General features: G+C 35.2%; 1 protein-coding gene across 4 annotated transcripts in view; it reads right to left on the bottom strand.

The window, feature by feature from the left end:
• trak2 (trafficking protein, kinesin binding 2) overlaps positions 1-14,950 on the bottom strand; it is a 33,502-nt gene that overhangs the window by 13,959 nt on the left and 4,593 nt on the right. Inside the window, exons 2-4 of one of the 4 annotated variants that reach the window (XM_081381394.1) lie at positions 10,377-10,571; positions 7,693-7,842; positions 414-470 (exon numbers count right to left, since the gene is read on the bottom strand). In XM_081381394.1, coding sequence (XP_081237520.1) covers positions 414-470; positions 7,693-7,842; positions 10,377-10,431 — 262 coding nt within the window. In that variant the 5' untranslated portion in view covers positions 10,432-10,571. Of the gene's footprint in view, positions 1-413; positions 471-4,393; positions 4,505-6,316; positions 6,411-7,692; positions 7,843-10,376; positions 10,572-14,950 lie in introns of those variants that run through there. The other 3 variants (XM_081381395.1, XM_081381396.1, XM_081381397.1) reach the window with 3 other exon arrangements.

Here is a 14,950-nt window from a genome sequence, read left to right as displayed (position 1 = left end):
CTTTATGTAAATTATATCTATTACAGATCTGTGATTGGCTAACCTCTTCACATATGAAATGAGTAACAATGCCAAATTATGAATACCAAATACGTGTTTATGTGTTAATGTAGCTTTTCTTATGTTAATGTGCTCATAGTTTAGTTTCAATAAATGTTGTAAATAACAGATGTTTACATATTAAATAAGAGTTTTATCCACGGTTTTCCATGATATGACCCCTTTAATGTGAGTTTCAGATGGCTCTAGGACACTGCAGTGCATTTAACACACTAGACTACACATGCTGGTTGTCCGAGGTCAAATACTAGCTCAAAAATAGAAGCAGAAACTAGAAAGGACAGGCTTTCTGTAAGAATAGATGACAGACGAGTGGAAAATAGACAGATAAAGCATCAGACAGACAGTGTTACCTTTAGAGAGGCTGTTAGAGCCATTATGGGGGTAAGAGGAACCAACAGCTAGAAATGCTGCAGAAGGAATGAGAGAAAGAGAACGAGAGAGAAGGAAGAAGGGAAGCAAGGGAGAGAGAGAAGTATTATATGCTGAGGAATTCGGGTAAACATCCAGTGAGGGTGACAGACCAAATGAAAGACACCATCACCAGTGGAGAGAGAGAGAAAGAGAGAGAGATAATGGAGGAATAATGAAGCACATGACAGCAGTCACTGTCCCGTGAGCAATCCTGAATTAAAATAAATGCATTCTCATTAGGCTTAAACACACACACAGTTGTTTGACTATATTAGTGAGGACACTGCATAAGACTTCCATTGATTTTATATCAGGTTCATGATGTTTTCTATGGCCTTACTCAACCCATCACAGAAACATGTGCAAAACACTAGATTTAAAGAAAAACATGTTTTGGCTGATTTATTAGCCTTTAACTAGTGAGGACCAGTAAAATGTCCCCACTAGCTGGTTGTCATCACACACACGCACACACACACACACGCACGCACGCACACTGAAGTCCACTTGAAAAGTATGATTATAATGCCAGTGATCTTTGCTCGCTTTCTTAATTTTATATTATATATATATATATATATATATATATATATATATATATATATATATATATATATATATATATATATATATATATATATATATATATATATATATATATATATATATATATATATATAGATAGATAGATAGATAGATAGTGAAGATCGAGAGAGGACCAGGCCTGGACTGTTTTATTTGCTGTTGTTTATTTGATGTTTTATTTTATTTGATTTTGTTTTATTATGTGTGTCTTTACTTTCGTTTTTGTATTTGTTTATTTATTTTATTAAAAGTCTTTGAATGTTCGCTGGTTCTCGCCTCCTTCTTATATATACATATATATATATATATATATATATATATATATATATATATATATATATATATATTTTTTTTTTTTTTTTTTTTTTTTTACGCTGCTAACTATACAACACGATTGACAATGATAACCATAGCAATGTGCGGAACAAAACAATCTGATTATGTATGTCAAATTATTATGTTCATTAAGACTTGGTATAAACACAAAATAATATACCCGACACTTTTTTTCTATGAACTTTGTTGTTCACTTTTTACATATAAATGTACATAAAGTTAAAGTTAAATTTACATAAATAGTTCTAGGCACTTTGTTTTTATGATCTAAGTTAATATTACAAACTGTTTCTTTGCATTTATTTTGAATGTATTGTCAGTCTTGGGCTTACAGGTCACATGGGCAGAATACTTTGCACTGTTTGTGTGTGGATGACCGTGTTTGTCCGCCACCACCGAAGACCATTTTTGACCCAGGAAAAACCCTGTTGTTATACTATATTATAGACAATATTATCCTGTAATCAGAGTCATCGTCTGATCATTTAGATTGAAACACAGATTAAAAGATTATCTGGTTTATGGCCTACACTTAACTAGATTTAAACAAAATAAAACACACAGTAGATTTGCCTCCAAACTATAGCTAAGTTAAATTTGGTAAATATTTAACTTGTAAATATCCAAACTCTAACCTGACTCAAAACATCTTAATATCTAACCCATGTTACTTCAGCCTAACAAGAATGACTGTAAATAAACAAAAGTGCACACACTACCATTCAAAAGTTTGGGGTTGGTAAGATTTTTAAAATGTTTTTGAAAGTAGTCTCTTCTGCTCATAAAGGATGCATTTATTTGATCAAAAATACAGTAAAAACAGTGAAATATTTATATATATTTTTCTATTTTACTACAAATTTTTATAAAATGTATTCCTGTGATCAAAGCTGAATTTTCAGCATCATTACTCCAGTCTTCAGTGTCACATGATCCTTCAGAATCATTCTAATATGCTCCTCAAGAAACATTTTTATCATCCACATTATTTTACAGGCTTCTTAATAGAAAAGAACAGCATTTATTTGAAAGAGAAATCTTTTGTAACATTACATGTGTCTTTATTGTCACTTTTTCTCAATTTAATGCATCCTTACTGAAAGTATTAATTTCTTTCCAAAAAACAACAACTTTTGAACGGTAGTGTCCATCTCGTGCTTGTGTACCAAATTCCATTTCCATACATTCATTAAAATTCCAAATACAATCACTGGAAATCTGGAATAATCAATTCCCATTAAGGCTGCACGATATTGAAGAAAAATGCTATAACTCATTAAAATAAACTTAAATTATCTTTAAAATATATTTAAAATTATATAACCTACATACGTGTTTCACATTCTTTTTGTGACAAGAAAACATACAACTGAAAGTGAACAGCAGTGTTTTACTGAAGCATAAGAAGTGTTACTTTAACATCAGTGTAAACCACGGGGTTCAGGGTTTCAGGTTATCCTACATTAGGTTTATTTAACAACAGAAACTGAATAATCAAATGTAAAAATAAACACTTCTTAGTTTTCACTGTATAAATGAAATATATACTGATTGTTATTAAAGCAACAAAAGTTATTCAGCCGAGAGCAGCGAGTGATTTTCTCTTTGTCTTTTGTTCATGACCCCAGTTATTGCAAGCCGTTGTGATATGCATATCGCGATATATACATTTGCGGTATTTCAATAATTTCGATATATTGTGAAGCCCTAATTCCCATTCTCTAGCTCTCTCTAACAGACACACACACACACACACACACACACACACACATACCCTTACCTGATGCGAGATGGTGAGCTGGGATCTCTTCACTCAACTGAAGCATCATGGCACTACTTCACTGACATCAACACATACCGCTATCCCGACCCAAACACACACACACACACACACACACACACCAACTAAACCTCCATTCCCACAGAAACCTCAAGCCTCATAAACACTCCTCATGAGTCTGCAGTCCAGCCACAGATGCTCTGATCCGCTCGGTCAAGTTCAGACGTACATATATAAACTGTTGTATAACAGTGTCATGAAGAGCCTCAGCAATAAGTGACGCATTAGTTGTCAGACACAAGGAGACCTTTGATCTCCAGTAAGACATCAGATGTGTCAGTCCGGTCAGTTCACTTCCACTATCAGCGGCCCTTGCAAAACTGTTGGCCACAAATTTGAGATAAATTGAGAGCTCTGGGATTTTTGCATAATCAACAATGACAGAGCACAACACAATAACACTGCAACGCGGATGTTTGACCTGGAATCTCGAATGAGCCGTCGTACTTTTACCGGTGTTGTTAATGTTAAGTAATGATAAACCGTTAACTAAAAACTATTAAAAAGCTGAAATAAAATAACATAAAATATAAATATTAGATGATAACCCTATTTAATGCAGTTAGTTATTTTAAGTTTAAGTTAAAGTGCTAAAATTAGCGAACAATTGAAATAAAAATACAGCTAAACAGAAATATTAAAAATGACAAAACCACATACAATTATTAAAACACTGAAATATATCAAATAATAGTATATAAATAATACTAAAATATTGCCTATTACAGATAGAAAAGGAATCTGATTTGACTTGAAATTGATTTAATTAGATAAACTTTAATTGCATAAGCACAGACTAAATTGGCTGATCTCCTATACAAAAAAAATGTACTGTAATGGCTATGGTAATTTTGTGAAAATCGCTAGTCGATTCATTCAATATAGTCTGAAGTGAGTGAGGATCAAGTTTTCACCTGCAATAGCAGCAATACTGTTTTTATAGTCTTACATTAATTAAAACATGGTAATGAGCAGCTATCCATGGTTTTGCACTCATCTCACTACACAAACACTAGGTTGGTTATGAAATAAATGTTCAATTTTCATCAAGACCTTAATAAATGGTGTACTAGGATCTTCTATTATGTCTGTCCCTCTATAAATATGACATTGAGCTCTTGTTCATGCACTCTCATGTTCAGCCCTCCGTTTACAAACCTGAAATAGCCTCCATCTGCCCCTTCTCAGGTTATTCTTAGCATCACATCATCATCCAGCTGGGAGAAACTAGGGCAACAAGTCTCTCCGCAGGACTCTGGCTGTGTGCTCCTCTTTTCAGAGCTACCCTAAACCCACACACCCTCACTCATACACATGGTGTATCGCTGAACCCACTGACTTGATGTTTCAATAGTATCCAACAGCAGAGCCACAGGTCCTGACTGTTTCAGGACAGCCGCACCAGGCCAGCTGTCTCAGACGGGGGATTATAGCCTCAGTAAGAGTAGGGTTAGTGGTGGGGTGAGGTTAGCCATTTGCTAGGGTGGAGTTTAAAGTTGTAGTGAGGTTAGGGTTAGTGGAGGGTGTGTATTATAGGAGATCGTCAGCTCCGCCCTAACTTCCGGTCTGAGACAGCTGGCCTGGCACTGCGGCTCTGCAATGTTTGTGTAGTTAAAGATACAGTCACTTTAGATACTTAAAAAACTGTTTCAAAACTTAGTGAGCAGAATTTCAAGTCATCACAGGAGTGCTCTCGACATGAAGTCTGATTCGGACAAATTTGTACGTTTATTTGGCATCACACACATCCTTCATCGAAAGGACGAGCACTGCGAAAAGTTCAGTGAAAAAAAAAAACGAAGCGAGAGAAATTGTGTTAAAATTTGCATTTAAAAAATGCATATGAAAAGTATCAATAACAAAAATATTTGTTCAGCATTAATAAAAATAGATCATTTCAACAACTATTGCATGCAGGGCTGTAACTAACAACTGTTAATAAATCGATGAATCTGTTGATTATATCTTTGATTATTAATTATTGGCACAGTGAATATTTATATCTTCGCAATTTGCAAACTATATTATTGCACAGGTCTATATATAATGTTGTATATCTAACTAACTAACTAACTAACTACATAAATAAATAAATATATATATATATTTATATATACACACACGCATGTAAAGCGTTGCTATATAGCAAATCTCTATCAACTGCTAGAGGTTTTATAATATAACATAATGTAAACTACTTTATTTCCCAGCTTAATCTGCCAAATGCAACTTAAGGAAGATATTAAAATATTAAAAACATTAACTTCATGCTTTTATTTAAAGCTGCTTTGAAACAATAGACTTAAAACTTCTTTGATTAATTGGATGAAAAAAAATAAATAAAAAAAAAATAATAAGAAGAATTTTAACCCATTATTTACAAAATTGTTATTCCACATCCTGGCCAGTGTTGTCATCCAAACAATGTGCAATTTAAAGATAATGAATGTATCAGTGTAAGCTATGTGCAAAAAAAAAAAAAAAAAAACCCTGGATTAAACTAACTTTAAAATCCATTTAAATGAACGGTAAGTTGAGTCTCCCCTGCATTTTCATTGTTGGCGACTTCTGAGGTTTTATGACAGCAACTTCCATGACTGTAGACACACTAGGTTTTGAAACAGAGCTAATTTAGCATGTAGTATGGACAAGTATAAATCCTGCAGGAAACACACAAAGCATGTCACGTCATGTCGGTCAGCTTAAAGATGACATCAGCACAACATGAACTCTCAAAGATGACATCAGCACACTTGGCTGATCTCAGAGACACAGAGATAGCTCTCACTTCATGAACACACTGCAGAATCGCGCCAGCACACACCCTCAACAAAACTGCCACAACAACAAAGGAAGCATTTAACAATGCCTGCATGCAACTATGCAAACAGACGGACACAACACACAATGCATTCATACAGAAACACACACGCGCGAGTTCACCCCACATGCCCTGTCCGTTATAGATGACCTTGAATTGTCAGAAGTCCTGTAGTGTCTGCACAAATACTTAAAAATAAAACAACACGCTCACACACCTCTTTATGATGAGTGCATGTACAAAACTCGATATCGTCTCACCTTCTGCAGCACATTGATCATAGAGCTCCTCATGTTGTATGTTTAGCACCGGCATGACCTCTTCTCTCTCTATTCATCCCTCCATCCATCTGCCCCTCTCCCACCCGCCCCGTGATGCTGTCAGCTGCACTTAAGAGACCTGACCACTGAATTCCTGTGCCCTTGCCAGGGACGGGCACACACACACACACACACAAAGCATATGCGCAACCGTGTGGGGCCGTCAAAGCAATGCAACTAACTTAACTACATGTTTCAGCTGTAGATTTGAGATAATGTAGATTTGCCACTTTTCCCCCCGAGGTGTCCCGATACAAAGCAACTATAAAATAATTATTCTGATACCATATAAGTATTACAAGTAATAAGTAATACAGTAAGTATTAAGTAATACACATTTGTGTCACACACAGCTTTATAGCAGAGTTGAAGTTAAAAAACAAACATTTCCTAAAATTCCCTCTCTCCATTGTGTAACATTGGAAGGTTTGATTGATTTTAAGGAATCGGATTGTTCTGGCAACTCATGTAAACGATCCTTTTTAAAAGGTTTAAATCTTCTAAGGAGCAAGGACAACATTAATTATTTACTCTTTTTAAATGAATTATAAAACTGTAGGACTGTATAAAACTGTAATGTACGATAATGTTTTTTATTTCATATTTTTCAGGGAATTTAACGGTACTAAATTATATTCATGCAGCAGTTATAGTCCATTTATTACCCGTTAACAACTATTTGAGCATAGACAAATGAAATTTCTTAATGTTAAATCTTAAATGCTTTAGAGCACAGAGTTAAGTTTGAAGAAAGACTTGGCAGATTATTGCTGCAGTGAAAAAAGCAATTAAAAAAAACTTAATGTTTAAAAGTATCAGAGTTTATTGTTCTGAAAAATGCACAGAAATACTATTTCTAAATTTTTATATGAAATATATATTTTCCAAAATGTGTTTTGCTCTAAAACGGCAAGTAAATCTAAGCAATAATTATTTTGATTTATTTGTGTTCAGTACCAAACGTTTCCACTAGTTGAAATTCGATTCCCATTCATTTCCAATGCAGTCGTTTTTGACCATGAGAAGTACAAGTGTGACTAATTTTTTCAGGCCATCTAACCTTTTTGAATCACATCCATGTTTTTTTTTCCCTTTTTTTTGTGTTCACACAAGAAAGTGGTAAAAACTTTACCAAGTTTCGTACCATTCCAATGAAGTAAACATTTTTTATAAAACAAAACGTAACATTTTTCGTTCAAAAATGCCTGAAGATCACCAGCGGTTAGCTTCCACAACAATGGCAATCCTGACAGACATAGCAACCAAACAGTCATGCACACGTGTTTGGCAGCAAACACACACTCAGAGTGACTTACTCATGTAGCGGAAAGTTTCCTCGGCCAGCATGGGTGAGATGGCGCTGGGTTCCTCTGGAGAGCAGGAGGGGGAGATGACCCAGTCCTGACCCTCGTAGAGATACAGCGAATCCCTGCTGACACCCCCGTCACACACCTTACTGCCCTCATCTACAGGACACACAGAAATAACACATTCAATCAGGGGTTCAATGAACTTCACAGGTCAGAAGAGACACGGTTGCACATTTTGAATCCATGCACGCCATCTGCTGTTCATTCAAGTCAGGATACACGTGGCCATAATTAGAGGAATCATAATTGCCTTGATATGTTGAGATAAAAAAAAAAAAAAAAACTTTCAGAACTCTAAACTCCCTCCACAGAGCGTTCTTCTGGCGTAATGTGCAAAACATGAAATTAATTACTCAATGGATTTACTAAACGACTAGTTCATTAGTCTGCGATGACGAAGCATTGTATAATTATTCTGTGCCATGACAAATGAATCATCCTGACCAATCCCTAGATGTCACTGCAAATGACCATCCACGTTTACATGTCAGTGATGCCTATCGGGTGATCAGAAACTTGTTCCGCACAGTCTAGGATTGTGTATGGAAAGGTTCACCAAACCTTGTGTTTTACCACCTGCCGCTCAGCATATCCTTCCAAAGAATCCCAATATTATAGACGTTAATTTATAATTTAATAATTAAAAGTATGATGTGATTTCAGGTCAATTACGACATCAGTTTCTTGAAAAGTAATGCATTTACAGCTATGCACAGCCTGAAATCTTTCTAGAGAAGATTCTCAACCACAAGATGGCTTAAAATTATTTAAAATGAGACAAAACTAATTTAAAATAAGCTAGAACACATTTTTATTCATTATTCTAATTTGTTCCCTCAACAACTATCATTTTTAGTTCTCTCAGTCTGGTTAAACCTGGAAGTCACAGACATTTTCATAAAGAATATACATTTTCCTAGTTTTGTCAAGCTCTAAAATATTTTATTGGGTAGAAATTTCTAATTGTGAGTAAAGATTATTTTTTAAAAACTCATGCTCACGAATGACTAGAAATGTTACTTAGCCTAATTGTTAATAATGAATCATTATAATAATATTAACAATACTTAATTATATACACAAGTATCTGTATATAATATAGTATATGTATATAATATATATAATAATGAATAATCATTTTAATAATTATATTTAAATACCCTTAAGTTAGTAATTAAATCTGACAATCCCAGATTCTAAATTTACTCTGAAATAACTCATTAGAGAGCAATTACATGTTATACTACAATAATGCTAAATATTCAAGTACACACATTCAGTCTGAACAACACAAGACAAAAAAAAAATACACAATATAACAATAAATGTCAACCAGCAAAACCACAATCAATGAAAAATTATCATATGACATATTGGACAGGTTGGAAATGTTGCATTGATTTTAAAATTAAAGGGGAAATTATATGGATTTCTATTGTTATTTCAATATGTTCCTTGATTATATAAGTAATATATTTTGCAAAAATGTTAATTTTCAACCCTCATTCTGATCCTCTCTCTGAAACGCTCTGGCTTGTCAGTAAATGGCCACTGCTGATTGGCTAATGTCATTGCATAAGAAAAAAGTATCAACGCCCACTCACTACTGCACAGGAATAAGTGTTTTGAAAACATTATCCATATGAAACCATAATTTACAGACAAAGCTATGGAGCTGCTGTCAGATCCAATACAGTTGCTGCTTCATCTTTCCCTAAATGTTTCTTTGCGAACTCTCTATTACACTGTGCCTCGTTTACAAGACAATCTGCAGTCAAACGCTCCCAACAAACATATAATCCTCAGACGTGATCTGGGACGCCATTAAAAATGAAAAACGCTGGGATTCTTCTGAAGTCTCTACTACAGAGATACAAGCGAGCTGTTTAAACGGACAGGTTAAAGACACCATGAAATCAAAATTGAAAATTATCATTTTTTTATGGAATATTGCAGTCTTATTTATCCATACACATCGTTTTTTTCTTTTTAATTCATGTGCTGTTAAATTCAGCAACATCTCTTCTCTGATGACGTGTTTACTGGCGTGAGGGCGGGGCAACCTGTCACTCACACGAGATCGACCAATAGCAAACCACAACCGTCCAATCAATTCCTCACAGACCAAATCAAGCCCCGCCCTACATTTTCACTCAGATATACGTCACAATAGGGAAAAAAAACACAACTTCTGTTTCATGTCGACTTTAAGCGACTGAACGCCAGTGGGCGGGGCCAATGGTGTGATGACGTATAACTATTCGACTGTTGTCTTGCTCCAGTGGCAATCATATGCAAATGTATTTGCCCATGTGATGTCACAAATCCCCACATGTTCAAATGAATTGCTCTTCTTGTACGGATGAGGACATTTTAAGTCATGCAATTTTGGAAGTTTTAATGGTACAAAGACCTCTTATTTGTCAAAAGATCAAGGCAAATTAGATTTTTATCATGTCAAGAGCCCTTTAAGTTTAATTTCCCTCTCTTCCTTTTCTTGTTGCTCTGTAACATATTTCCGGTTGGGTGAATATGTGGTTCAGTGGAGCAGTTTACTGTAGTAACTCAGCCTGATGTGACTTCCTCTTTCTGTGTCTCTCACACACACACACACACACACACACACACACCTGTTCCCGCAGCTGTGTCCTTCTTCTCAACGCTCATGGGCTTCACCTCGAACATTCTGATTGGTCAGCTGGGCGAATGAGGGCGGGGCTTCTCACTCATGCCCAAACCGCACGAGCAGAAGACGTGAAGGCTGCTGATGTCACATCCTGTTTTGCATTAAGACACCATGGAGATGCGCAGACTCCAGCCTATACCTGAAGGACACAGAAAATACCATGACATGTACAGTAATAATCATATGCACATGTGTGTTTTCATCCGTCCTCATTCTCTCTCTGCTGACATTTCAGTGTTTCTCCTCCAGCCGTTTGGCAGATTATCTCTCCGCTCCAGCAAGCCTGTACGAGACAATAATCCAGGCTAACATTTGAACCATTATGTCATTTGGAGAGCTATGTGAAAGGCTTCAGCTGTCCCTTACAAAAAAGGTTTAATATTTTTTTAATGGTGATTTTTTATGTTGAAGTATACAATACATGAAATTCAGAACCAATTTAATTAGTTTTATTAAAATTAAATTAAATATGCATAAAAATATGCATTATGAATAACAACAGCAACAACAATAATGATTGAATATTATGATTATAATTATTATTTTTATATTCATAATGCATTTTTTTTCTATTTTTTTGTTTCACATTATGTGATTATTACTGTATTATTACTGTTATTATTGCTATTTATTAATAAAAACTGTATGCATAATTCATACTTTTACTACTACTAATAATTAGAGATGCACCGATTACAATTTTCTGGGCCGATTCCGATTTCCGATTTTTCATTAAGTTTGACCTGCCGATACCGATTTTAGCCGATTCCGATTTCATTTTTTCTAACCACTTTACAGCACACACAAATATTTATTTTATATCATTTCTATAATAAAACATTTTACAATTTGCATAGTTCACACACATCTAAAGTGCAGTGTTGTGGAAGAACCATTTCCTTTTCACATTCAATATCCAATAATTTTTGTATTTATGTATTTAGCAAACGAAACGTCTGTATGAAAACAGGGAATGGCAATAAAATAATATATAAATAAAAAACAAAATAAATATAGCCTTGCAGTATTAAGATATTTCTCAAAGCACACACACACACAGGCCTATTGCAATCACTTGTACAAACTGAATAATAAAACAAGTTTAAATGGGTACATTTTCTATAAATATTAGTCTTTGTTTTCTTTTCTGACATAGCCTACTCCAGTTCTTGTTAAAACACGCAAATTCTGTGCATTTTGGGCACTTTTTTATGGGATGATTATAGTCTCAAAAAGATTAACACGTGTAAGCACACTTATTAATGAACTTGATACATGTTGCAGAAATGTTTTATCCATGCCTTTCAACTTGCGTGTGCAAAATTCAAAATTGAATGAATGTGAAGCAATTTGTACAAATAGAGACATTTTTGTGAATACAAATGTTTTCCTTTGTATTAGTGTATCATAGTTTGCGCATGCAACACAGAAGATGTGCATGTGTGGATCAGGTGACACGCGTGCATTCATTGACGTCTCCTCTGAGTCAATCTCATTTGATTCATTTGGATTTTGAGACTTTCTTTTCGCGGTTTTTAAGCATTTCACAACCCACACACAAACAACTACAAATGAATAGGCCTGGTGCTAATTATTAATGTGTGCACAACTACCCATCTATTTGACAAATTCACAAATGTGCGTCACTACATTTAAACTAATACAATACAACTTGTGTGTGCAAAATCCAAAATCACATGAATGTGCAGCATTTTGTACAAATAGAGACATAGCTGTTAATACAAAACCTCGATCTTGTATTAATGTAGGCCAGAATTTGTGCATGCAACAAGTAAGATGTGCATTTGTGGATCAGGTGACACGCGTGCATTCATTGACTCGTTTCTGAGTCGATCCTATTTGATTCATTTGGATTTTGAGACTTTCATTTCGCAGGTTTCGCCTCGCACGATCCACACACAGATGTCTGAGAAAACCTGCTACCACTAGATGGCAGTATTCTGCTAAAACAGACAACGGCAGCATAATAAAGCGTTCTTCCCCATTTAAGACGCTTAATGAGAGTGATATTGAAGCACCAAATTTAGTCCTACCTTATTAATAAAGCATACTTTATAGAGGCAAACAGATTACATCAGATTATGAACAACACCCATAGAAAACCACTATAAAACGCTTAACGTGCAATCGCGCGTTGCATGTTCAATAAGGTGTATAGGCTACTGAGTTTAAATATCACCGTCTTACTGCATTGACGTTAAGCTTTTTCTTTATAATATGCTCTATGGGAGGAAAACTATATAGCCTACAGACAAGCGCCAATGAACGCGACGCGCGGCGTTTCATGTTAATGGCATTTCCCTTCCTGAGCCTGTAAAAAGAAGCTTAACATGAAATTCTGCAGCGTTTAACTTTGCATGTGTATGGGAGAGAAACCGTCCGAGAGCGCAGTGAAGTACGTTTTAGGTTTGATATTCGCGCATTTTCTAAAGGGACCATCTGCAAATTCCACTCACAGTCAAAAAATATAAACGTCCAGTCATTCATTCAAATTAATACTTCCAAGGTTGTGGTAAATGCCTAGTGGGCAGACTGACTTAGCCTACTGTATGTCCAGCCAATATCCCGATTGAACAGTACGATTTTTTAAATTAGCCTACTGTAAATTGTTTTTCTATTCATGTTCCAAAGGTTGTAGTACGTTAGTGATAGTCAGGTGAAATGTTGCATTATTCACCTTTAGTAGGCTAAGTCACCAAAAACCTGTTTGGTTAATTACAGTAATTTTTGTTTAAAAAAATATTGTTTACTGTAAATAGGCAAGGGCGGTATTTGGACAATTTCACCTGTAGTAAGCCAGTCTAGTCACTAGGAACATAGCCTACTACAGCCATTTTGAACATGAAAAAACCCTTTTAGTGAATTACAGTATTTTTCTGCAGAATACAGGCTACATAGCCTACAGTACATGAAGTAAAGTAAGAAAGTAATTAAGTACATTTTATTTATAAAGCACATTTAAACATAGCAGGGCTATCCAAAGTGCTGAACAAAGTAAAAACAAATAGAATAAAGCATAGGAACAACCAAACAGAACAGGCAGAAACAGCATCAGGAGATCATTAAAATGCCAGGGAATAAAAATAAGTTTTCAATTTAGATTTAAAAATAGCAATTTAAAAATGAAGGGAAGACTTGTCCAAATTTTACTTGTAAATCCGTCTTACAGGAACCTTCTACAAGCTTTGGAATTTGAAAATGTCTGTTTTTAAATATTAAAAGTAATTTGAATGAAAACAAATTATACGTTTTAACGCAGTGGAATTGGCCGACGTTCCCTTGTGCATCACGAGCCGTGGTTAGCGCGTCAAAGCATTCTCATGTAGAAATATGCAGCTACACACGTAGGGCCAGTTGATTTTCAATTAATATTTCATGTCGATATACAATGGTTGCATATAGTTAAAACTAATCGTGCTATAGTAAGACTAGCCTATAATAATGGCTTAAGGGTCAAGGGAAAACAAATGTAGGCTACTGTGAAAATCGTCTTTAACATTTAAAAACAGACATTTTCAAATTCCAAAGCTTGTATACTATGTACATTATGTGTAGTCAGATAAAAAATAAGCATAATATGAACGCAACTGCGAAACATTTTTTTTTAACAGGAAGGAAAATGCCATTAACATGAAACGCCGCGCGTCGCGTTCATTGGCGCTTGTCTGTAGGCTATATAGTTTTCCTCCCATAGAGCATATTATAAAGAAAAAGCTTAACGTCAATGCAGTAATGACGGTGATATTTAAACTCAGTAGCCTATACACCTTATTGAACATGCAACGCGCGATTGCACGTTAAGCGTTTTATAGTGGTTTTCTATGGGTGTTGTTCATAATCTGATGTAATCTGTTTGCCTCTATAAAGTATGCTTTATTAATAAGGTAGGACTAAATTTGGTGCTTCAATATCACTCTCATTAAGCGTCTTAAATGGGGAAGAACGCTTTATTATGCTGCCGTTGTCTGTTTTAGCAGAATACTGCCATCTAGTGGTAGCAGGTTTTCTCAGACATCTGTGTGTGGATCGTGCGAGGCGAAACCTGCGAAATGAAAGTCTCAAAATCCAAATGAATCAAATAGGATCGACTCAGAAACGAGTCAATGAATGCACGCGTGTCACCTGATCCACAAATGCACATCTTACTTGTTGCATGCACAAATTCTGGCCTACATTAATACAAGATCGAGGTTTTGTATTAACAGCTATGTCTCTATTTGTTCAAAATGCTGCACATTCATGTGATTTTGGATTTTGCACACACAAGTTGTATTGTATTAGTTTAAATGTAGTGACGCACATTTGTGAATTTGTCAAATAGATGGGTAGTTGTGCACACATTAATAATTAGCACCAGGCCTATTCATTTGTAGTTGTTTGTGTGTGGGTTGTGAAATGCTTAAAAACCGCGAAAAGAAAGTCTCAAAATCCAAATGAATCAAATGAGATTGACTCAGAGGAGACGTCAATGAATGCACGCGTGTCACCTGATCCACA

This window comes from Scardinius erythrophthalmus (genome assembly GCF_964197995.2).
Source record: "Scardinius erythrophthalmus genome assembly, chromosome: 12".
In the NCBI taxonomy this organism is placed as follows: Eukaryota; Metazoa; Chordata; class Actinopteri; order Cypriniformes; family Leuciscidae; genus Scardinius; species Scardinius erythrophthalmus.
This window is presented reverse-complemented; position numbering and strand designations above follow the sequence as displayed.